Source organism: Drosophila rhopaloa, unplaced genomic scaffold (assembly GCF_018152115.1).
Source record: "Drosophila rhopaloa isolate 14029-0021.01 unplaced genomic scaffold, ASM1815211v1 contig_36, whole genome shotgun sequence".
Taxonomy (NCBI): domain Eukaryota; kingdom Metazoa; phylum Arthropoda; class Insecta; order Diptera; family Drosophilidae; genus Drosophila; species Drosophila rhopaloa.
The window spans coordinates 1,346,447-1,370,745 of record NW_025335130.1 but is presented as its reverse complement, the minus strand read 5'-3'; the positions used below and the strand labels follow the sequence as shown (position 1 = coordinate 1,370,745).

At 39.3% G+C, this 24,299-nt stretch overlaps 1 protein-coding gene across 2 annotated transcripts in view; it reads left to right on the top strand.

Annotated features, from left to right (window-relative positions):
• LOC108037157 (protein real-time) overlaps positions 1 to 22,800 on the top strand; it is a 29,342-nt gene extending 6,542 nt beyond the window's left edge. Inside the window, exons 2-6 of one of the 2 annotated variants that reach the window (XM_017113667.2) lie at positions 4,094 to 5,026; positions 5,091 to 5,349; positions 5,407 to 5,525; positions 6,102 to 6,414; positions 21,073 to 22,800. In XM_017113667.2, coding sequence (XP_016969156.1) covers positions 4,094 to 5,026; positions 5,091 to 5,349; positions 5,407 to 5,525; positions 6,102 to 6,414; positions 21,073 to 21,353 — 1,905 coding nt within the window. In that variant the 3' untranslated portion in view covers positions 21,354 to 22,800. The remainder of the gene's footprint in view (positions 1 to 4,093; positions 5,027 to 5,090; positions 5,350 to 5,406; positions 5,526 to 6,101; positions 6,415 to 21,072) is intronic. The other variant, XM_017113669.2, reaches the window with a different exon arrangement.
• Positions 22,801 to 24,299: the final 1,499 nt, after the last annotated feature.

Genomic DNA, 24,299 nt, shown 5'->3' with positions numbered 1-24,299 from the left:
ATTTTGGAGAATATAATTTGCAGAATATTCTGCAAGGGTATTTCAACTTCGGCTCCGCCCGAAGTTAGCTTTCCTTTCTTGTTTTTAATTCACTTAGTCCTATTAATTTTCGGACAAACCCTGTATTTATCCTAGCAGCAAGTTAGCTTATCTTATTTATCAACCTGAAGATCCATATCATCCTACGATCGAAGTGACAATCGACACGGATATCGTTATTAATATTAAAATACTAATTTTTATTGGCAATACAAATAGTCTCAGAAAAAATCACAACCCCATGTGATAATACAACATTTAAACAATATGTGCAAAAATTTGCATACAAAAATATTGAAAAGTTAGTGAGGTATTGGCAATCGTCGTCGGCATCTCGAATCACAGAATCATCTGAATTAAAAAAAAATCAAATGTCATTTAAAGGACAAATTTCCCCAGGTAACGCTGTCAAGTTTTAATTTTTTTCCGATTTTAAAGTCAAAAAACTCGATTTTCGTCCAAAAGTTGTTATTTATCGTTATAAAAATAATAAATTGTCCCAAAAACAACAAAATTCGACAGTGTTACCTGAGGAATTTAGTAAAGAAAAATTTAAAAACGATTAGCCAGTAGACTTTGCAGGATCGTCTACACCGACTTTGAAAGCGGCAACTTTTCAGGAGAGCGTAATAGATATAGTAATTATTTAATATATCAAAATTAAGCTTTTGACTTTGCCAAAATCGGACAACAATATCATATAGCTGCCATAGAAACGATGGCAAAATGCAGCGCAAAATCGACATAGCTTTATTGTTTTTTAGTAATGTAGGCATAGAAATCGGAATGTAATAACTGAAATCGAAATCGTTTTGTAATAACGGCAAGGGATATAAACTTCGGCAAGCCGAAGTTTGCTTCCTTACTTGTTTCAAGTTGTATTTAAAGAGATCGTTTGCCCACCTCTACAAAATAAATATTTTTAACAAAAAACTTTTGCCACCGCTTGAAATATATTTTTTTAACAAAAATCGGCCACCCCTTAAGAATATTAAGTATTATATCATAGCTTGGATTATCAGTATGCGTTATCGCGCAAATGTAAACAATGTACATTTGAAATTACTATTCAATATGTCGACTTTCGTGCCGAATAAACGCAATTTGCAGGAAGCTTTATTGTTCTTCCATTTGAAGAAAACTGCTCCTGCGAGTCGTTTGCTGCTTGAGGGAGCTTACGGAGATTATACTCCATCCATTTCAACATGTGAGTACTGGTTTCGGCGCTTCAAAATTGGTGATTTTGACACCGATGACAAGGAACGTCCTGGTCAGCAGAAAAAGTTCGAGAACCAAGAATTGAAGGCTTTACTCGACGAAGATCCGTGTGAAGCGCTCGAAGGATTGTCGCTATAATTGGGGATTGACTTGTCAACAGTCGGCAAACGTCTAAAAGTCATAGGTATGATTCAGAAGCAAGGAAATTTTGTGCCATACGAGTTAAAGCCGAGAGACGTAGAGAGGCGGCTTATAACGTGCGAACAGCTGCTCGCACGTCGAAAAGGAAAGAGTTTTTGCATCGCATCGCATCGTAACTGGCGATGAAAAGTGGATGCATTACAATAACCTCAAGCGTAGGAAATCTTATGGATACCCACCCCGGCCACGCTTCGTCATCCACGCCAAGACTGAATATCCATGGATCCAAGCTCATGTTTGTATTTAGGCGTCATTTATTATGAGCTGCTCAAACCGAGCGAAACTATCACTGGAGCCCTCTACCGAATACAGTTGATTCGTTTGAGTCAGGCATTGAAGAAAAAACGCCTATAATTCGATCAGCGGCTCGACACAGTCATTTTGCAACAGAAAACACTCGTCCCCATGTCACAAAACCCGTAAAAAAGTACATAGAATCGTCGAAACGGTATGTTCTATCGCACCCGCCGTATTCCCCAAAAATTGCCCCATCAGATTACTATTTGTCCGATCGATGGCACATGGCTTGGCTGATCAGCACTTAACCTCCAACGAGGAAACAAAAACATGGATTGCATCAAAAGACGAACTGTTCTTCCGAGCTGGTATCCGAAAATTGACAGAAAAATGGGAAAAAGTAGTGGTTAGCGATGGGCAATACTTTGAATAATCGATTTATCACCATTTTTGTCTTAATAAAAAGTTAAAGTTTAAAAAAAAACCCTTTAAAACTAATTCCAGCACCTAATAAAATATATTTTTTATACCCTTGCAGAGGGTATTATAATTTCAGTCAAAAGTTTGCAACGCAGCGAAGGAGACATTTCCGACCCTATAAAGTATATATACAGGGTGCGCCATCATTTGTGGGCCGACTTAAACATTAAATATTTTTCTCAAATATCGACTGATTAGCTTGATCAGACATGTTTTGGAAACGTCAAAACAGTAGAATTTTAACCATGGTTCGCTACACGACGAAACAACGCGCTGAAATAGTGCAGATGTATAATGAAAATAAAGTCAATTGTGTTAACTCAACGTGCATATCGTCGAAAATATCCTCGCCAAAACGCTCAAAAAAAAAGCCACTATTTATCGTCTTATGTCCAAGTTTTCTGAATTTGGTACTGTAAATGCAGTTCATGAACGCCCAAGACGCTCAGCTGATTTGGTTGAGACAGTGAGAGTTAATGTTGTCGAAGGCCCAGGAGAGTCGTATCGACACCGTGCTCAGCATTTAAATGTTAGTGGAACCACTTTGCGAACGATTTACATTTGTTTCCGTATAAAGTGCAAGTAACACAACAACTTTTGCCCACGGATAATCAACGTCGCTTGCAATTCGGTCGTACAGTAGCTCAAACTGAACCTGAATTTTGGAATCAAATTTCGATGACTGGTGAAGCTCATTCATTTCATATTGAATGGCGATGGCGAATAAGCAAAATTGTCGGATTTGGCGCACAGAAAATCCACATGTGGATTTCGGCTTACGAAAGGTGTGTGCACAGTTTGTTTCGCTGAAATTGACTGACGACCAAAAATTGCTCAGAATCCAACATTCAAAGGACATCATAAAGAGGTCAAAAAGGACAAAAACTACCTTTACAATATTGTGACTGGGGACCGTGGTGTTTTCAATATGAACCCGAAACAAAATGCCAGAGTGCTGAATGGAAGGCACCAGACGAGCCGAAACCCGAAAAATCACGTATGGAGAAGTCAAAATTGAAGACAATGCTGATTTGTTTTTATGATTTCAACGGTATTGTCAACAATTTGTTCCACCCGGCCAAAACTTTAATGCCGTATTCTACCTTGGAGTTTTAAAGCGTTTGATGCCCCGTATTCGTGAAGATGAAATATGGCACCGTGCGACTTTTTCCTTTTCGGAGAAATGCATTGCCAATGAAAGGCGTTATGCAGACGTAGAGGCCATTCAAAATGATTGCAGCGGCATACCAGCGGCCAACGAGCTAAAACACTCGTTTGACATGCTTTTGGACCGTGCAAAAAGCTGTATTGAAGCAGAAGGAGACTATTTTGAATAAAATAGAAGTCTATTTTGAATAAAATAAATTGATTTTGCCGAAAAAACCATTTGTTCTGTTTTTTTAAGTCCTGTTCACTTTGGATTATTTTGAATAAAATAGGAGTCTATTTTGAATAAAATAAATTGATTTTGCCGAAAAAACCATTTGTTCTGTTTTTTTAAGTCCTTTTCACTTTGGAACGCACCTTGTATGTTAAAAACAGTGAATATATAATTGTATTTCCATTTTTTCCCGAAGAGGGTGTAGTTTGCGAAGAAACAGACATGGCAGTTCGATTCGTCTCTTTATGCTGACCAAAAATATATACTTTATGGAGTCACTGCAAACTTTTGATTTCTGCAAGGGTAATTAAAGAAAGAAACTCAGCTTTGACGACAACGGTATGATAAAGCAAATGTATTTAAAAACTATTTCGAAATATCTCCTTTAAAAAAATTTGCAATAAGGTTGTCCATAAATAGACCTTAGAAACTGCTTAAGGATTTTGACATGTTTGTTATTTTTGGCAAAAAAGCGTAGATGGTGACGATCGGGAATCTAAAAAAGAAATTAATTCGGTTTCATTGGCGGTTTTGCAGGCTTACGAGCGCCGCTTTCCCACATGCCCACAGATGCCCATCGTGCTAGACTGTGAGGTCATTAAGGACGAATCTTTTGAGAAAGGGGCAAGGCGGAACACAAGCCGTCGCTGCAAGTTGGCAGTTGACGCGCCGTACATCTTTAAGAAGCTGATCGGAGTTGACTATGTGTACTTTCTTCAGCACAACTACCTTGACATGGGAAACCGCACGTTGAGCATCGAGGCGGTTAATGAGAGCTTCTCGTCACGCATCGAGATCTTTGAGCGGTGTCGCTACTACTCTCACCCAGACAACTCCGAGTGGACGTGCTTTGACCAGTCGGCAACGCTTGATATTAAGAATTTCTTTGGCTTCGAACACTCAATGGAAAAAATGGGCATGAAGCAGTATACTCAGACAACACTTAAGGGCAAGGAGATTATTGAGTTTTTTATCAGCCAGCTGCGCGAGGAAGGTACAACTTACGTGGAACGTTGGACAACCCCCGCCGACGTACTCAGATCCCCGTCCTTGGACTCTGCTCCAGATCACCACAACATCCTACTCGACGGCGACTTTATCGCTCGCAACCTGGGGAAGCTATCCCCAATGCAGGAGTCCAAGCTGCTGGAGTTGCGAAAAATGCTGGATGGTGTTGATGATCTGGAGCGCTTGCCCAGTTATCAGACCATCATGCGTTTCTTAGCAGCCAGGGACTGGCACGTTAACCAGGCTTTCACTATGCTGCGCGACTCGCTCCGCTGGCGTCGGGAACATCACATAGACGCACTGCTGCCGGAATACTCCAAGCCGGCCGTGGTGGTGGAACACTTCCCGGGTGGCTGGCACCACCACGACAAGGACGGTCGGCCTGTCTACATTCTGCGGCTGGGACATATGGACGTCAAAGGCCTGCTAAAGTCTTTAGGAATGGAGGGCCTACTACGATTGGTAAGGAAGCGGCTTTAACTGTTTACAGAAAATATTACTTAAGCGGAGTATTATTTGGGTCCAGGCTCTTCACGTCTGCGAAGAAGGAGTTCAGAAGATTAATGAATCAGCAGAACGCCTGGAGAAGCCTTTGCTACACTGGTCCTTGCTTGTAGATCTTGATGGTCTTTCTATGCGTCACCTATGGCGTCCAGGCATCAGGGCACTGCTATACATCATCGAGACTGTGGAACGCAATTATCCGGAGACCATGGGACGTGTCTTGGTGGTGCGAGCGCCCAGGGTGTTTCCCATTGCCTGGACAATTGTTAGCGCCTTTATCGGTAATCTAAACTTACTTCCACTCGATTTTCTTGTTTTTATAATTTTTTATTCTCTAGATGAGCACACGCGATCCAAGTTTGTGTTCTACGGTCCCGACTCCACGCAAATGAAGGATGGTCTAGCCCAATACCTCGACGAGGAGATCATGCCCGACTTCCTAGGGGGACCATGCAAGGTAAGCATGCGAACGGCAGCTTCCGGTAGAGCGACTTCGTTTGAGAATCCATTAATACTGCATCGGTTGATACGTACTTACTATATTTTGTTATTACTGTATCTGGTTCAACCTCTACTTCCTTCTGGTTCCGGCTTTGACTCTACCCCGCCGGGGCTGCTCAGACAGAAAACCAGCCCGTTTCGCATGTGAATCAAGTCAGTCAGAAATACTTAAGCCACTGTTATTTAGCCAAATGCGATTGTGTAAGCATCCCACTCCTTAATTTGCTTCTGCTCTAGATTTCGTTTGTCACCATCCAAAACGACAATTGTCTCGTCCGCCCTTGTCTTATTTTCTCGATTTTATTTTTCACACATTCTTTGTTTGACTCTTTTTTGTTTGTGAACTGTGTCAAACCTTTGTGCGCAGCTTTGCCTTGACATTCCTGCAGAAATCTTTTCTTCATTGTGCCCCAGCGCCCATGTCCATGTCCCTTGAGCTCTGGTCACATAGAGGCGGCCATACATCTGACCACATGACAAGCCACAGGCTTTCATACCATAAAGTACTCTAACGTATTAACCTTTCCAAAAGACCATGATTCATGAGGGCGGATTGGTGCCCAAAATGCTTTACAAGACGAATTCGCTGGATGGTCACGACGATGTTGCGGCTGTGCTGTCACCCACTACCGAGGCACGAGTTCCGGGTAACAGCTTTACCGCCATCCACCAGCACGATCATCAGAACCTGTACAAGAGCGTGGAGCTAAAACCGGGATTCACGCACGAGCTGCTCATCCGAAACGATGATCCTAAGAGTGTTCTCACTTGGGACTTTGATGTTATGCGCAACGACTTGCACTTCACGCTTTACCGGGTCACCCAAGAGCTTCCGAATAAAAATGGTGAGTGTAAATATAATATAAATGTAAAAACTTGAAAGAAAGGACACATCTTTGACAGTATATATTACGTCATGATGGTTTGACTATCGGTTATGTTCAGAGTATCAAAATAATATGGAGGCAAATATTTTTGCGCGTTTGTATTACATTCACTGATAAAACCATATTGTTTCAGTATTCCCAAAGAATCTATATTTTGTTTAATAAACCTTTAGATGCCGTGTAAAGTGCCTCCAACAATGCTTAAAAAAAAATTGTATGTAAAAGGAAGAAAAACTTAAGGTATAAGGTAATTTAAAGAAGGAAATAGTAGAATATAAAAAAACATTTGGCCACGCCCAATCTAACGCCCACAAATCGCGATTATCTATAGAGACATTAAGAGGCCAGTAAATTTCAAAAACTTTTTCGGTCAATGTGTCGGTATCAAACATGTTTCAAATCGTTAAATTATTAAAAAGTCATTAGCAATTGTAATTTTTAACTATAACTAATTTAGGTTTAACAATTTTAAATACTTTTTGATTATCCATTATTTTTCACAGCAGCTAAAATAATTTCTGATATGGTTAATGCTAAGTGGTTAATATTTTTCTAATCCTATTAGAGTTACACTTTGATAACAACAAATAAATTATTAATTATTATTAATTTATGATAAATTTAAAACACGTGTTATATTTGTATTTAGTAAGGGTGTCATTCCGCTAGATTTTCTAATTAATAATTGTCGATTTCTGCGACAATCAAGTGGAGATTGTGAGGAATCTTAAGGCAGGCTTGCACCTTGTTGGCGCCCAAAACCTGATTTTTTTTCTGGAATTTATTTCTTGGAAAGTATGGTAGGTATGGGAATAAAATTTTAGCCAGTTGTAGGGTACAGTTTATTGAAGCTACACAATTTTTTTGAGGGCGATCCAAGTGAAGGGGGGAGGGGGAGTACCCAACAATGGCGGCATGTCCGCGAAAAACTCGGCCTCATGGCGGATTTTTTGGAATTTTAAGAAATAATCTGAAACGCAAAAAACGAATACATTCTTCATCTGTACACTTTTTCGCATCGCTGGAACTAGGATAATTGAAAAAAACATAAAAAAAGCAAAAATTATGAGCTTTTGAAAAAAAATCGGTTTTTTCCTCATTTTTTCGTTAGTCATTATTTTTTTAAATAAACAATTTTTAATATTTTCAAAAGATCCTAGTTCCAGACACTACTTCTGACATGTATAAAAAAATTCATGACGATTGCTTAATTTTTGCGACTTGTACGACTTCCGCCAACTCGGAAAACATGGTTTCGAGAAAAACGCGTTTGAAAATTTTCACTATAATGGCAACAATGTATGTCGAATTTCATACATCTCAATAAAAATATTCATCGGTACATAAGTTTTCGGGGTCGCTGATCACGAATCTGGCATCAAATTTGCAAAATTAATTTGTTCAAACAATTTTTATGAACAATTTTTTTAAACAAATTAGATATTTCGCAAGATGCGTATACTTTCCATAGGTTTTAGTATAAATAATTTTTATAACTTTCGTAATTCAAGAGATTTTGACTTGAAATTTTAGGAGAGTAAAATTGAAACATGTATCTATCCGAAACTGCAAAAAAAAAATAATTTGATTTTTTTGACCTCACAAGGTGCAAGCCTGCCTTAAACTCCCCACAAATCCTGATGCAGGAGATCGGCCTAGTAACAGCGGAGGAGGCGGGAAAGCCGGAGAAATGAAGGGCATCCAGGTCAACCGGGAAATATTCGGACCTTGGACCCTCAAATGGCATACAGTAAATTGGCGGACTTGGACCCGCCTAAAGAGGACACACTGTTAATTAACGGTACCTCGATTGACCTTGGACCCGCCCCAGGCAAGGGCAACGAGGTCATACGGTGAATTGACGAACTTCGGACCCGGATAAAGAGGACACATCAAGAATGAATGGTACTTCAGTGGACCTTGGACCCGAGCTCGGCAAGGGAAATAACGGCACCTACAGCGCCTATAAAAGGACGGCGCAAGCGCAGCTCGGGACATTACGAGTGCGAGAATCAGAGCGAGTGCGTGAACGCGGAATAAGTAAATTGAAACCGAAGTGCCCAAGGATCAAGATCGCAAAGTCGAGACGCCGAACGACGACAAGTCTACAAGACTGAGGCTAAAACGCTGAGATCTAACGGTGCTACGTCGTGGTCAAATCGAACTTAGGGAGTCCTTGCGCGGTGTCAGGCGATAAAGGTGGCTAGGCGATAAGGGAGAACTTTGTTCTACCTGCTAGGCGATATACCTTGCCGACAAAGTCCAGGCTGAACTCCGGAAGCCAGGCGATAAAGGTGGCTAGGCGATAAGGCGAAACTTCGTTTCACCTGCTAGGCGATACACCTTGCCGGCACCGGTAGAGAAGTTCGCATAACATCCAGGGTTTTGGTGGAGCCGACCCGATATCAGTCACCCGGAGTAGCAAGCCGAAGCAACGCAGTAGCAGGCCAGGAGCGACGCAGCAGTAAGCCAGGAGCGTCGCAGCGGCAAGCCAGGAGCAGCGCAGCAGCGAGCCAGGAGCAACGCAGCAGAAGACAGCGACCTAATACTTTCTGGCGATATCCTTTGGTCACAGGCGGTCACTCAATTTAATTTGGTGGAACGAACTCACAACCTCTCTGAGCTAGCCGCACGATTACGTAGCGAGCATAAAACTAAGAATCAGCTCGTTACAAGATTCCATCGAACTCACAAAATTCGTTATAGCTGAGAAATCTTTTGGCCAATCGATTGACGTTTAAGTTTACTAGGTCAGGCTCCACGAAGCATACTCGTCGATTTCGACACCGCTAAACATGACGTTATGAATATTGGGAGCAGAGCCAGGCTTACAAGGAAAGTCTGCATCAGTATGAGCGGCATAGGAGGCGGAGAAAGTTGAAAGTTGGTTAAAGTATTGGTTTTTCTATTGCCAAACGTCACTGTTCCAGTAATTTCGAAAATGCCTCCCATTTGGTTTTGGTGTCGGCGTCAAGGTACTTATAGGCTTACTGTGTAACAATTCATCCAGGAATTTTCTCTATAGTGCCCTGGGATTTTATGCTCCCATGTGAGAATTTGGACCACTCACTATATCTACATCGTAATGTAGAGGATATTTAAGAAATGCATAAATTTTGTTTAAATATTTTAATTCACATTAGTCAATTTGTCGAGACAAAGAACTCTTTTATGTATTTAGAGTGCCTTTGCCATGTTGGCTAGCACCGAAGACTAGCACAAAGGAGAGAGAACGAAAACCGCTAACTTTTAATAAGCACTTGGTTTTCAATTTTGTTTTCGCGATATTTTTTAAATAAAATATGTTTATATTATCTTGAGACTATAAGCTTTTTCTAGGCCTATTTGAGTTCTACTTTGATCACAAAGAGTCAAATTCAATAACGGTATAATATATCATTTAGTAAGGGTGGCACTCGGCCACAGCCTCTTAATTGGAATTGTTTAAAATAAAATTTGATTTGATTAAGGCAAGCGAAATTAGTCCGTGCCAACGACAACCAACAAAGAGCGAGCCGTACAGGCTGACCCAAATAGAGCCGACTAAAAATGTCCAGTAAGCTCAGCTGACGTCGCCAGGGGACTTGAGCAAAAGATATAATTTAATGAGAAATTACATCTAATTTGGACCTAGTCCAGGCAGGCAAATAAACTATATATTAGCTATAATTACATATGAGATTAAAAACAATTATTCTGGAAAAATTATTCTGCAGAAAAATTCAACGTATATGCAAAAATTTTCCTTCATGGGGTCAAAATGATAATTTTTATCAAAATATTACAGCATTTATTTTAGTTTTTAAGAAGAATTTTTCGTTAGTTAAGGAGACATTTCATTTAAAATACATACATAGATTTGATTGAGTTGATATAACCATGTCCTTCTATCCGTCCGTCCGTCCGTCCTATCATTTTCCGGTAGTTCTATAAATATTACTTGCCATATATTTCACCATCACCATTTCGCAATTTGCGAATCACTTTTCTATTATCCAGTTCATTTCTAATAATAATTTTGAAAAACTTTTTAGTTACCACTTATTCGAGGAGTCGTTTGTTATTTCTCTTCATAATAGCAGCAAAAATTGCCGCAGTTCAGATTTACAATCGGATTTAAATTGTTATCAGTGTAAAGTAAAGTTTTTCGGGTGAGCCCACAGGTTGTTGTGTGTTGATTAAAATCATGCAGGTTGCGTCCTTCTTGACCCAAAACATAAACTTACGTTTTCTGACCATATTAGTTGCATGGTAAATAAAGCCAAGGGAATGCTCGGATTTATCAAAACGTGGCCCTATTAAGACATAGGCTTAAGACTTGATTAATTTCATAAGTCCCCCAATTTCTAGAGTTTGGAGTCCCTTGTAGGGTGTACATATAGACCGGAAAAAGTCTGTGCAAAATAACTTTTTACTATCTTACTTCTACCATCTTTATAATATTCTTCTAATTAATGTACATCTTTATCCAACCGTGGAACGATGATATTGACGAGGATGTGGAAAGTCCCACTTAACTTATTTGTGCCTAATACAACTACCAGGAAATAGATTTATCTTTCTTTAAATCGTTGTAGATATGATATCATGCAAAGTATATGATATTTTTGAGAGGAAAGAAATAATCAATGCGTTTTCTTAAAATGTTTTCATAATCGTTACTGGAAGAGTAAAAATGTATATTGTTTTAAAAAAGTATATGCTTTCGCGACCCAATAATTGTATAATCATATTTTGATCAGAATCACTAGCGTCCAAATGAACGTCGCGGTGTATATAGTCACAAACTCACTCTCATAGAAATCAGCCATCAAAGCAAACAAAAACTAGCAACAACACTTACCAAATCTTAACAGTAACCACAAGTGCACAAGTGCGCAAGGCAAACAAGGAAAACTAATCCAACGGTTTAAAACACAGTGACGGCCTGATAGGGGATCCCCCGTTCGAGGTCCATTAAACTCCCACGCCAAATATATGGCACTTTTAAAATTTTTAAAGGAGAAAACGGCACACTTAAAGGGGCTGTTCTCATAATACTTACATTTAGTCACCATGACGCTCCAGATCATATTAAAATTGGCTATCAAAGAACCACAGTAAGGGAATGCATACCATTGCCGATAAGAGGCGACAATTGCTTTAAATTGTGTTAATTGCACAGTAACTGTAAAAACAAACTGCTATAACTGTGGAGAAGGGCACCACACAGACGAAAATGTATTAAATGCAAGGACGAACAATTAATCGACTCACACAACTCTACCAACAGAAGATGCCCATTATTTGTAACTATTAAAACTGCCCTCACAATACTAAGATCTCGAAACATACTTATCCATCGCCAAAACCACACCTCAATTACATCACCATACTACACATCTACGTAATACAGGACCTCAAACTTAAAGGATCTAACTTCACATATAAAGGACAGATTTCTTCCCGAAAACAACCAATATCATACGCAGACATATCTACAGATAAAAACAAGAGAGAATGCTATAGTCGGGTGCCCCGACTATCAGATACCCGTTACTCAGCTAAAGGAAGTGCGAGGGAGATGGAGATAGAAACTTTGATCACGCATAACTTTTTAACGAATGGTCCGATTCTACATTTCGATAGGTATTGATAAACACAATAAAACTGCATTTTTACTTTTCAGAAATATTTAAATTTTTAAAATCGTATATAAGCGATTGTGGGCGTTTAAGGGGGCGTGGCACCTTTTTGAAACAAACTTGCGCTGCGTAGGAACTCCTAGAATCTGCATGCAAAATGCCAATCTTGTAGCTTTTATAGTTTCCGAGATCTCAGCGTTCATACGGACGGACAGACAGACGGACAGACAGACAGACGGACAGACGGACATGGCTAAATCGACTCGGCTAGTGATCCTGATCAAGAATATATATACTTTATAGGGTCGGAAACGCTTCCTTCTAGTTGTTACATACTTTTGCACGAATACAATATACCCTTTTACTCTACGAGTAACGGGTATAAAAACTTTAAATTCAACTCACTCAATCCCCAAACCAACCACTAACCCAGTTTAAATTCTACCGCTCTCTACATCAAAACGTATGCTAACAAGTCTCAAAGCTGCGAACAAAAACACAAACAAAAAATCAAGTCAAATACGGTTAAATCTCCAGACGCTTCTTGCGACTCCTGTGATATGGAAACCAACTAATCAACCCACACAGCTCTATAAACTATCAAAATGCTTAAAATAATTTAGTCGAACATTAAAGGTTACCGAAATAATTATTTAGAACTGCAATTACTTATGAAATAATTTAATCCACATGTAATAGATCTACAGGAATCACAATTATTACACAATACATCACTCCCAATTCCCATAAACTTTGTAATTTATGCAGCTAGAATACAAAAAAATTACCCTTATCTCAACCTACATTTTACCAATAAACACTTTAACCCCAATAAACAACCTACAGAATGTCCTTTCCCCACCAAACCTACCCACACTAGGCCTTAATGACTTTAACAGCTGGCACCCATCCTAGGGATCTCCCAGAGCTAACTCTAGAGGAAACACCGTTGCAGAATTTATTGACTGCTCTGACAATATTCTACTAGGCAAATCACCGACTCACTACTCAAAATACAACACATTTTCACATATTGACCCTTCACTCGCCACTGCCAACATTGCCCCTGAAATAACGTGGAAAGTGATCGACGACCTTAATAGAAGCGACCACTTTCTCTATCTTATTTCATTCCCCATCTTTTACCGCTAAACCCTTCTTTAACCTTAAAATCGCAGACTGGAAACTTTATAGGATAGCTCGCAAATAACTCTCAACCGTTTTTCGTTTTGCGGTCTGCACACTAAAACAACCAAAAAAGGCGATGCGCGTGTGCTCTCGCTCTGAACTGAACTTTTATTTTCTCTTTGTTTTGGTTTTCGGTTGACTGTTCTCAGGGTCAGCAGAAAAGAAAAAAAAACGAAAGACTCATCGTATACGGTCTTTTGATTTTATTGTTTATTTGTTTTGGTCTTCAGTGCCTTTTTAACAATGCTTAGCAACAACTTTAACATATTTATTTGAACTAAAAATTAGATTTATTACTTATTCAGTATTTAGCTTTACAACTAGTAGCGAATTTACAGTTGTTGCACTTAAAGAGCTTCGTCGCTCGCTTAAAATGTAATGAAGCGCTGAAAAGGCGCTGTCAACAGACATCTGAGTCGCCGGTGTAGCTAGTATAACGTGTGCGAGCTCATTCAGGTGTGGCGACTGCACCTTTATATCGGAAAAAACTGTAAAATGTTCTGTAAATTTAATTTGAAAGCACATTCATCACCGTTTTATGGGAGCTCCTTCTTCTGGACTTGGATTTAAACCTCGCATGATGGCGAACTTTGTGTTGAGGAATGCCTCTTAAATAAAAACTAAATTAGAACATATTTTTTGAAAACTTTGTTTAGTACAAGTGTGAGTTTTTGACATGGACAATATACTCTGTTAAAACATTTAATACAAACTACTAGCAATTAACAGATATAAAACAGGACCTAAACTTCAAACACACGTAGCATTACTTGCTTTAGCTCGAATATACGGTTTGCAGGTCATTTAAGATGCAATTAACGCGTGGATTAATGTAGATTGCAGCTAACATCGCATAATTTTCAAGTAATTTATATGTCCTGGTAATTTTTTCTTAATATAAGTTTGGCTCCATCCATACTAAAAAGAATTCGCTCTAATGTAATGTCCATGAACGCGTCAATATAAATCTCCATCCAATGCTAGGGTTCACAACAAGGAACTCTTTTAAATCTAACAATTTTACTATCATTAAATATGTATGCATGGTACTTTTTTTTTGTTGATGTCGAATTCGCAAGTTGAAGCGTATGCGCAGCACACCTTACAAGGTGAATATTCGCCAGCTGTAGGGAATCAAGTTTTTCCATCACATGTTCACCAATAGTGTCATCGTCAAAAAGAGTCTCCCAATCATCATCTAAAATTTGAATGGCTTTGATCATGTTTTTTCGATTATCCGATGCAATGCTGTGTCTAAGTCTTGATGACGATCTCAGCTTAGAAATACTAGATTTGATCATTTGTAATTTCACTCCCAAAATTGCCTTATCTATACTTGTGGCAACATCTATTTTCAGTGATACAAGCTTTCCCTTTACAAGCGCTTTTATATTTTCTTTAATGAAGTGCTCTTTGACAGTCACATATTCCATAACATTTCGAGAAGTTATGGGATTCATCAAAAGCGTATTATAAATTGGGTAAATATATGTCGAAACCCTTCGCTATTCAGAAATAAAAAGGCTTTCCATCCGTGGTCACAATCTTTAAAATCGAAGAGACAGGTTTTATTTGAATTTTTTCTTTTTTTCATATTATTTTGAACTTTCAATCAAATTCATTAAAAACTTTCGCATGTTTTGGAATTAAATGCCGTTTTAAATTTGTTCAGAGAGAGCCTGCTAACTTCACACAAATATTTAAACATTTAAACTTATTGTCTTCTGCATTAAATCGAAAGATGTGCACTTTTTTGTTGTGATCACGACCCATTTTTGACACAAAAATTAAAACAATCCAAACGCACCGAATCCACAAAACCAAGTGTGGTTTATAAGCAGACTGATCATTCGCATATACACGCATACACATGCAAAGGACTTTTATTTTCTTCGCTCGGTGCGCAAATAACAGTTTTTTGGTGACTGCAAGAAACGATCAACTGTTATTTGGGGGCTCGGCCTTATAATGACAATATCTGTCAATATCAATAACTGTTCCCCGGTGAAATAATGACCTTGCTAGCTTGAAAACATAAAAAACACAACTGTGTTTGCGTCCTTCTGGACCCAAAACATAAACTTAAGTTTTGTTCATCGTTCAATCGAACTACGGCTGCGTGCAGACGTGTTTTATTAAAGCTCTGGAAAAACAATTAGTCAAACGTTCGAAAAATTAATAAACGCGAAGTTTTGCGTTTCGCGATGCAAATCGCATATCGTAAACTAAAGTTTTAATTAATTATATAATTAATCTTTACGCACTAACGATAAACAAATGAGTAAGAACGCACTCAACGACAAAAACAACAAGACGAAGCCCGTGAAAAAATTCAGAGAGAGCAAGACAAACGTCGTCCCTCTTTGGCCCGTAACAATGCTTATTTTACGGTGACGAGTAATACTCTAGAACCGAAACTGCTTGAAGGTGCAAGTTTACTGACCGCCGAAAACCAGAGAGCTAGCTCTTGCTCTCCCGCCCTGCTTCCCCGCTCAAAAGCCATGGAGTGAGCAATGCAAGACTCCAACAGAGCTTCTGCCGCCTAGCGCAACAACAACAGCAACTACTACAACGGTCTCTGTCGCCAACAATGCAATAACGACTCCACTATCTTCTTGTGCTGCGCGTAAAGCAACAACACAAAAAAGTGCAAAAATCGGTGAAACGGCAAAAACAAAGCTTTGGCAGAAGAAATGACAATTCTGCAAGCGGGTTCGGCCATCCAGACTGGCATGGATCGCTACATTAATATCTCCAAGCACAAGCTTACACCCCCAAAAAACTCGGACGGCAAAAATAAATCGGCAAAATAAATCGTTCCAGCAAAGGCCCTGAAAATCCCGGCCATTCGATGAAAATAGATTTTCCATTCTGGCGGAGCCTGAAGCAGAGTCTGAACAATTAGTCCCAAGGAAACTAAAGCTCTTACCTATTTATTCTCGGGAGAATATCTCGAATGCCCTAGTCAACAAAATAGTTGAGCTTGTCGAAAAAGATAACTTTCATGTTATTCCGCTTATGAAAGGGAATAAATTAACCAAAACCGAAGACTATTTCCGAGCAGTGTCGAAGTACTTAAACGATGCCAAAAAGAATTACTACACGTACCAGCTGAAAAGTTGCAAAGGTTTGCAAATTGTGCTCAAGGGAATAGAACCCGATGTGACCCCCTCCGAAATTACAGAGGTCTTAAAAGAAAACGGATTTTGCGCAAAAAATGTTATAAACATTATGAACAAGAACAAGAAGCCGCAACAACTCTTCAAGGTCGAGCTGGAGTCAGACAGCAGAACTTTGAAAAAAAACGCAGTGCACCCAATCTACAAGTTGCATTACCTTCTGCACCGTAGGATCACAGTCGAAGAGTCGCACAAACGGACCAGGCCAGTGCAATGCACAAATTGCCAGGTCAGTATGTGTAGCTTGTGGAAACTGCCACGGCTCCGAACCCTGCCCTGCCAACAAGGAAGACTCTCTCACTAAAAATTGTGTAAACTGCCAAGGAAACCACACATCAAACTACAGAGGTTGTCCAGTCTACAAGGTGATGAAAAGTCAGATGCAACGAGCGACAACGGCACGCTCCCTGAACACCCAAAACACTTACATGAGATCACAAACGACACCGGAAGTTTTCTTCGTAAAAGCAGCCAGATCATCATTTGGTCCTTCAATTACCACCAACAGAATTTCTTACGCCAGTGCTCTAAGATCAGGCACAGCTCACATAGAGCCGAAAATTGATAACATCCAGCAGGCCATGGAACAGCAACAAAATAACATGGAATCTATGATCATTACTTTGCAACAAAGTATGATAATATTTATGTCCTTCATGAAAACCACCATGCAAACCCTTATGCAAAACCAAAATATCTTGTTACAAATGCTTGCAGCTCAGCAGACCATAGCATAGACCTGAAATAACTCAATTTCTGAACGAAAACCACATCGACGTGATGTTGCTGGCAAAAACGCATCTTACCAGCAAATATAACTTTCAAATACGGGAATACACGTTCTACGGCCCCGATCATCCAGATGGTAAAGCGCATGGCGGAACTGAGACCGCGTCAAACACGACTTTCATCTGCAAGCTACATCGTTAAAATTACAGTTGGGCAACTGCAACCTTGCCATTGCCGCTATCTACTGCCCACCCTGCTTCACAGACCCTCAAAGGAAGGCAACTATACGAGGGCAGTGCGATAAGTACTTAGCCTCACCGCCCGATGGCGTCACTATTGCAAGAGAAATTTACTATCGTGTAGTACAGCCGAATCGGACTCGTAGTTTTGTTTTGACTGCGTGTGGAATCGGACGTGTCCGCGGATTTTAGAAAAATGGAGAAAGAGCAATATCGGTCTGTGATTCGATTCTTGTTTTTGGAAGGGAAATCGCGCAGCGAAATCAAAGAGCGTTTGGATGCTGTGTACGGAGACTCTTCTCCTTCCATGGCGACCGTCAAAAATTGGTTTAACGAGTTTCAACATCGGTTTTTGATGAGCCACGCCCAGGTGCCCCGAAAACGGCTACCACGGAAGATAACGTGACAAAAATCCACGATCTCGTATTGGCTGATAGCTGAGACAGTAGGCATATCAAAAGACCGCGTGAATCATATCCTGCATGAAATTTTGGGCATGAGAAAGCTTCAGAGCAGTGCTTGACGCTTTTTAATCGCAATCCGAAGGAGTTTCTGCGTCGTTTCGTGACTGTCGACGAAACATGGATCCACTGGTACACACCAGAGACCAAGGCACAGTCGAAACAGTGGACTTCACCCGGCGAACCTGCTCCGAAGAAGGCGAAGACTGTCCCATCGGCCGGAAAGGTGATGGCCACCGTTTTTTGGGATTCACAAGGTGTGATCTACATCGACTACCTGGAGAAGGGCAAAACGGTCACAGGGCTGTACTACGCCGAATTATTGGGCCGATTCCAAACTTGAAAAAGTCACTCGCTGGACAGAAATTTGCGTCGAATGAGGAGGTCGTCGCCCCCACAGAGGCCTATTTTGCATACCTCGAGAAAACGTATTTTTCAGACGGCTTTAACCCGTTGAAGCATCGCTGGGTCAAGTGTATCGAGCTAAAAGGAGATTATGTTGAGAAATAAATCGCCACTTTTTCAAAATTTTCGTTTTTCTTTTGGAGGCTAAGTCAACACATTAACAACTGAAATACAGACTGCATTCGCGCTTCGGGAATACTGCAGTGCGGTATTCCTTGAAGTTGCACAGGCTTTCGACCGAGTCTGGCTTGATGGTCTTATGCATCAAATCGGAACGATCCTGCCGGGAAACACTCACAGGATACTTGAATCGAACCTTTACAACAAAGCCTTCGCCGTGAGATGCAACACTACTACAACACTACGCAGACGATACCGCGATCATAAGTCGGGCCAAATGCCCAATTCAGGCAACAGCATAACGTTTACTCTTAACAGACAAACGTGTCCCCCGCTAACCCTGAATAACCAGCCAATTCCACAAGCTGACGATGTAACGTACCTTGGCATCCACCTAGGCAGGAGACTTACATGGCGGAGACATATCGAACCTAAGAAAATTCACCTAAAACTAAAATCAAACAGTCTCCATTGGCTTATAAACGCGCGCTCTCCCTTCTGCCTGGACTTCAAGGTCCTGCTCTACAATTCAACGCTTTAGCCAGTCTGGACCTACGGCGCCCTATTGTGGGGAAACGCGATCAGCAGCAACATCGACATTATTCAGAGAGCACAATTAAAAATCCTGGGAACTATCACTGGGGCACCTTGGTATGTTCGGAACGACAACATCCACAGAGATCTTGGCATTCTACCCGTAAAAGATGAAATATCAAAACAAAAAGCGTCGTACCACACCAAGCTAACTTCCCATCCAAACCAGCTCGCAAGGGGCCTAGCCAGGGTTTCCATACGGACCCGATTGCAACGCAATCCAGCTCAGCAATAGATATTAGAGCCCCTAAATCTCGCGCCAGTCACCTTGACTTTCAGATAGTTTTTTAATTTAAGATTCCATATACTTATTGTTAGTCTCAATTCAGAGAAGATCCAATAAATAAAATAAAAATGTTTAAAACAAAAAAAAAAAATTTTGGGACCATATTTTTTTCATGGTGAATAAAGCCAGTGGCGTACTTAAATTTATTAAAAGGAGGTTAAAGGAATTCGATGATCCCTGTGATACAAAGACTTTGTTCATTTCATTAGTCCGTCCAATCCTGGCGTACAGTTTGGAGTCCTTAGTAAATTTTACATATAGACCGGATAGAGTCTTTGCCAAAAAAACTTTTTATTATTTGCCCTACGGGGCCTTAACTGGAATGCAAAACTTATTTTACCATCCTACACTAGTAGACTTCTTCTAATTAATCTACCTTCCTTATTAAACCTTAGAACGATGCTTGGCACTACTTTTATTCATAAACTTATTCACGGGGATGTGGAGAGTCCCGAGTTATTGGGTCGCATAGACTTCTAGCTTTGTCTGTCCGGTTTTATATTGTCTCTTCTCGCAATCTCGTTTTTTACGCCCATTGGGGAATAGAGCTCCCCGCGTAACAAGTACTGTTTGGTGTCGTAAGGGCTACTTGTTTGCGCCGATCATAGTGCATCAACGTCCGAAAAAAAAAACCCACCATAAATTTGACATCCATCTTCCAATAAATTATCGAATGGTGTACCTACTCAGGATCCTCCATGTCGGTATAAATAAATGTTAACACCTACACGTATGCAGCAAAAACAACTGCAGAGCCAATATATAATATATACTGGCTCCCTAACTATCGCAGAAACTTACACCACATAAATCTTAGGCCTCATCAATAACAATAGATACAACTGGTCCACCCACATACACAAATTAAAAGAAAGCCTTTGCAAACCCCTAAACACCATCAAACACCTCTCTTCCCCAAAATGCAGTACCAACACCTCTTCCCTTATCCAAATTATTAAATCCATTCTAATTTCCAAAATTGACCACTGCTTACCAAAATATGGAAGCGCATCAGCACGCCCAATTAACCACATAAAAGCAATATAAAACTCAGCAATTAGAGCCCATTCCAAACTACACCAAGTAACAACAGTTTAACAGGCAAACTATCAAACTAGCCTTAGTAATTTAATCAAGGCCCTACCAACGAAAACAAACTAAAATCATTTCATTTCTTCAACAAAAAGGAAGCAAACTTCGGCAAGCCGAAGTTTATATACTCTTTCAGTTATTACAAAACGACTACATTTCTATTTCTATGCCTATATTACTAATAACAATGAAGCTATGTCGATTTTGAGCTGCATTTTGCCATCGTTTCTATGGCAGCTATATGACATTATTGTCCGATTTTGACAAAACTAATGCGTAATTTGATTAAAAAATAAACAGCAAAATAATTTTTTTTCTAATTTTACCGATTTTAATTTAATTAAAACCGTAATTCCATAGATATAATAAATATCCATAAATATTAATGTCGGGAATGTCTCCTTTTTACTGAAATTCCCTCTCATTCCCTTAAATTAAATTACTACAGTCATCCCAAACGAGCGGAAGGCCATAGTTACTAATGCTCTTAATAAATAGTTTTGCTTGCCATTAGTGTATTATAGAACTTTTGGCCACTCCCTTTTAATTTTGTCAATCCTCTGATTTGTGCGTTTAGGCTTTGATCCGCTCACGACGTTGTAATTGCCTAAACTTTTTAGAAATTCATATTTGTTTTCTGTACCTAACAGACTGCATCAGTGCTTTACATTTCCATATAATTTGTTTCTTTCTTTGAAGATTCTGCCGTCTCGTACTTTGATCTGCAGGACTTCGTCGAGGGTGTCAACTACTTTCGAGAGGAACCTACCCTCATTTGCCGCCACAAAGAGAGCGTGCAGGGCTCGCACATAATGAACCACAACGACAGCTATTTAATGCACTGGTTTAGTCCATCGGGGGCCCAATTAAATATATTCTACGAAGTGCTTAGCTCAGCCAACTATAAGGGCTCCATGACCAGCCTTCAGTCCGCCTTCTCCTCGAACTCGTCGGCATCTAGTTCAATTCTGAGTCGATGATATGAAAAACAAATTATGCGGAACGAGAGGTGTCGAATGGAAGTCCCCGGATTTCCCAGCAGGCACGCGACGAAGAAGAGTGAAAATCTTTTTAAAACGCCGGATATATTTTTTAAGTCAAAAAGTGCTAATCAATTTTTTTTTTAGTTCCTTTATTTATTTAGCAAAGTGTTAGTTGGATTTTAGACTGTATTAAGCACAACCAGCCCGTTTATTTTTTATAATTTAGTTATATTTTTTCAATATATGAAAATATTTATGAATTATATTCATAAGCAAATTAGTAATGTTAGTGTCGATGTATAGATGGATATTACGAAATTTAAGTTTAGAACCACCAATAAGTCCATCTTAGAAATTACATAAAAGTTTCAATACAATGTTTATAGATGTTTTATGTATTTTAGTACCATGTAAAAAATTTTAAAAAAAATCAAATTTATTTAAAGATATTTGCTATGGCTGTCCGAGTATTAAAAATTTTTAAAAATCTAATCAAGCTCTACGTGTTACCTAAAATAGACTTAGAAAATAAGAAAGTTACCGAAAATAGATGTTAATCAAAACTTAGGTACACAAGCGTAACACTTTAGTTTACGGGGACCCCCCACCCATTCTCGGTTTCAAAAAATTGATTTTTTTTTTATTTAATTCGAACCTATAACCTAGTGAAAACCTATATTCAAGTGAAAATGTCAAAAACTGTTGAAGATAAAGCCGATTTATTTTGGAAGCCTCAGGCGACGGCGATAGCTTTTCAAAACTTTAAACGCGTTTTTCTCGAAGCAGTATTTTTACGACTGGCGCATGAGGTTACTCAAAGACTATTAAACCAATCGGTTCCAAATTTTAATACTTTATTCTATACATATATAGGTATAGCATGAACTAGGATAAATCAAATCGGTGAAGATCTTCTTTACTTTTCAACTTGATTTTTGGCTGAAGGTGATTAAAAAAAAAAATGTTCAAAGGTCCGCCATTTTGTTAATTTTTGTGCGATTTTAAAAATCTTAGTTCATGCTATAGCCATGCATGTACTCTTCCTAATCCCGTTGAAATTTTTGGTTTCAGATGTTCCAGTGAGCTGAAATCCCATGCGCCGCCGAAAAGGAGGGCTTTTGTTCAATGACAAAAAACAACAACAAAAAAAAGAAATAAAAAATGTTAAATTTTTTTCTTAGTTTTTAAGACTTCAACTAAATGGATGCAAAGTTACAAGCCTACAAAATAATAAATGTACATTTACCAGCCCATTGAAAATCGTCAAAATTTGAAATCGAGAATGGGGGTCCCCTTAAACTCAAAATTAGCTTCGAACAAAATTAAATGCCAAGTTTCTAGTATAATTATATTCAAGGAGCGAGCAACATAGTAGAAGAGCTCATGTTAACTAAGTGTACAAGTTGTTTTAAGAACGTAATTAAATAAATGCAATTATACCATATATAAATTAATTTTCTTGGATATTGTGAAAGTAGAATTTTCGAGATTGCGGTTTATGTATAAAACACCACTTCGTTCATATCGCTGCCTCGGCTGGCTTCACAGTGGCCCATTCGGGCCACGAATACAATATACCCTTTTACTCTACGAGTAACGGGTATAAAAAATGTTTGAAAAATATATACCCTGTAGTTCCGATGATAAGAGCAATCAGGCCGTGGCGCGCGATCTATAGACCCAAGCGGTTGCATTTTTTAAATGCGTTTTTCTCGAAACGAATTTTTTCAATATGCGGGCATCCTAGCTCGGAAAGTTATTGACGAATCGAACTGAAAATTTATGTAAATATTCCTTATTCAAGTCCGAAAAATATGAACCAAACTCTGGAATGATATTATTAAGTAAAATATATTTTTTTATGTAAGAAAGGTGAAAAAAATGATATAAAAACATGACATTTTGTTCAATCACCTCATACATTCAATTTTCAACTATTTTGGTCAGAGTTTGGTTCATATTCTTAGAAAATATATTTCCATCAAAGGAAAAAAAATAATGATTTCAGATCAAAACTGCGACCTCCTGGTTTCCCGCAAGGGGTCAACTCTGATGGCGATCGTCAATGGACACCAGCCTCTAACTCCCCCAATTCCATGGGAAATGACTTTCCCCCTTAAAGAACTGAGGAATAGAGAGGAAGAAGACTATATTTGATGGCATTTGTTTAGTCGGTTACGCTAAAGCTTGATATTCCATTTGCCATCGGTGTAAAGGAGTTGTTGGTTAGGAAGGGTGTTTTTATAGCCTTGCAGAGGGTATTATAATTTTGGTCAGAAGTTTGTAACGCAGTGAAGGAGACGTTTCCGACCCTATAAAGTATATATATTCTTGATCAGGATCAGTAGGGGAGTCGATATAGCCATGTCCGTCTGTCCGTCTGTCCGTCCGTCCGTCTGTCCGTCTGTTTCAATACCGTTTGCGAGCTCAGTTTAAAAGCTAGCGATCTGAAACTTTCACAGTCGTCCTAAAACAAGTGTACGCAGATCAAGTTTGAAAACCGCCCCGATCGGATGTCTATATCCTATAGCTCCCATAGGAACAATCGGATATAACGTGCAAGAATGGGAGATATTTCGCGCAGTGTAAAAGCTATTGACATAAATCTTTCCAAATCTTTTTTTTTATGCGTACCTTGATCAGAGTAAAAGCGCATGACGATCGGACGTCTATATCCTATAGCTCCCATAGGAACAAAAGGGTAAAATCGGTTAAAATTTTATGATTTTTAGGATATTTCACGCAGTATTCAAGCTATTGACATGAATCTTTCCAAATCCTATTTTTTTATGCATACATTGATCAAGGTGAAAGCGCGTGCCGATCGGACGTCTATATCCTATAGCTCCCATATGATGAAATCTGTCCAAATTTGATGATTATCAGAATATTTCGCGCAGTGTGTAAGCTACTAACATAAAATTTTCCAATTCTTATTTATTT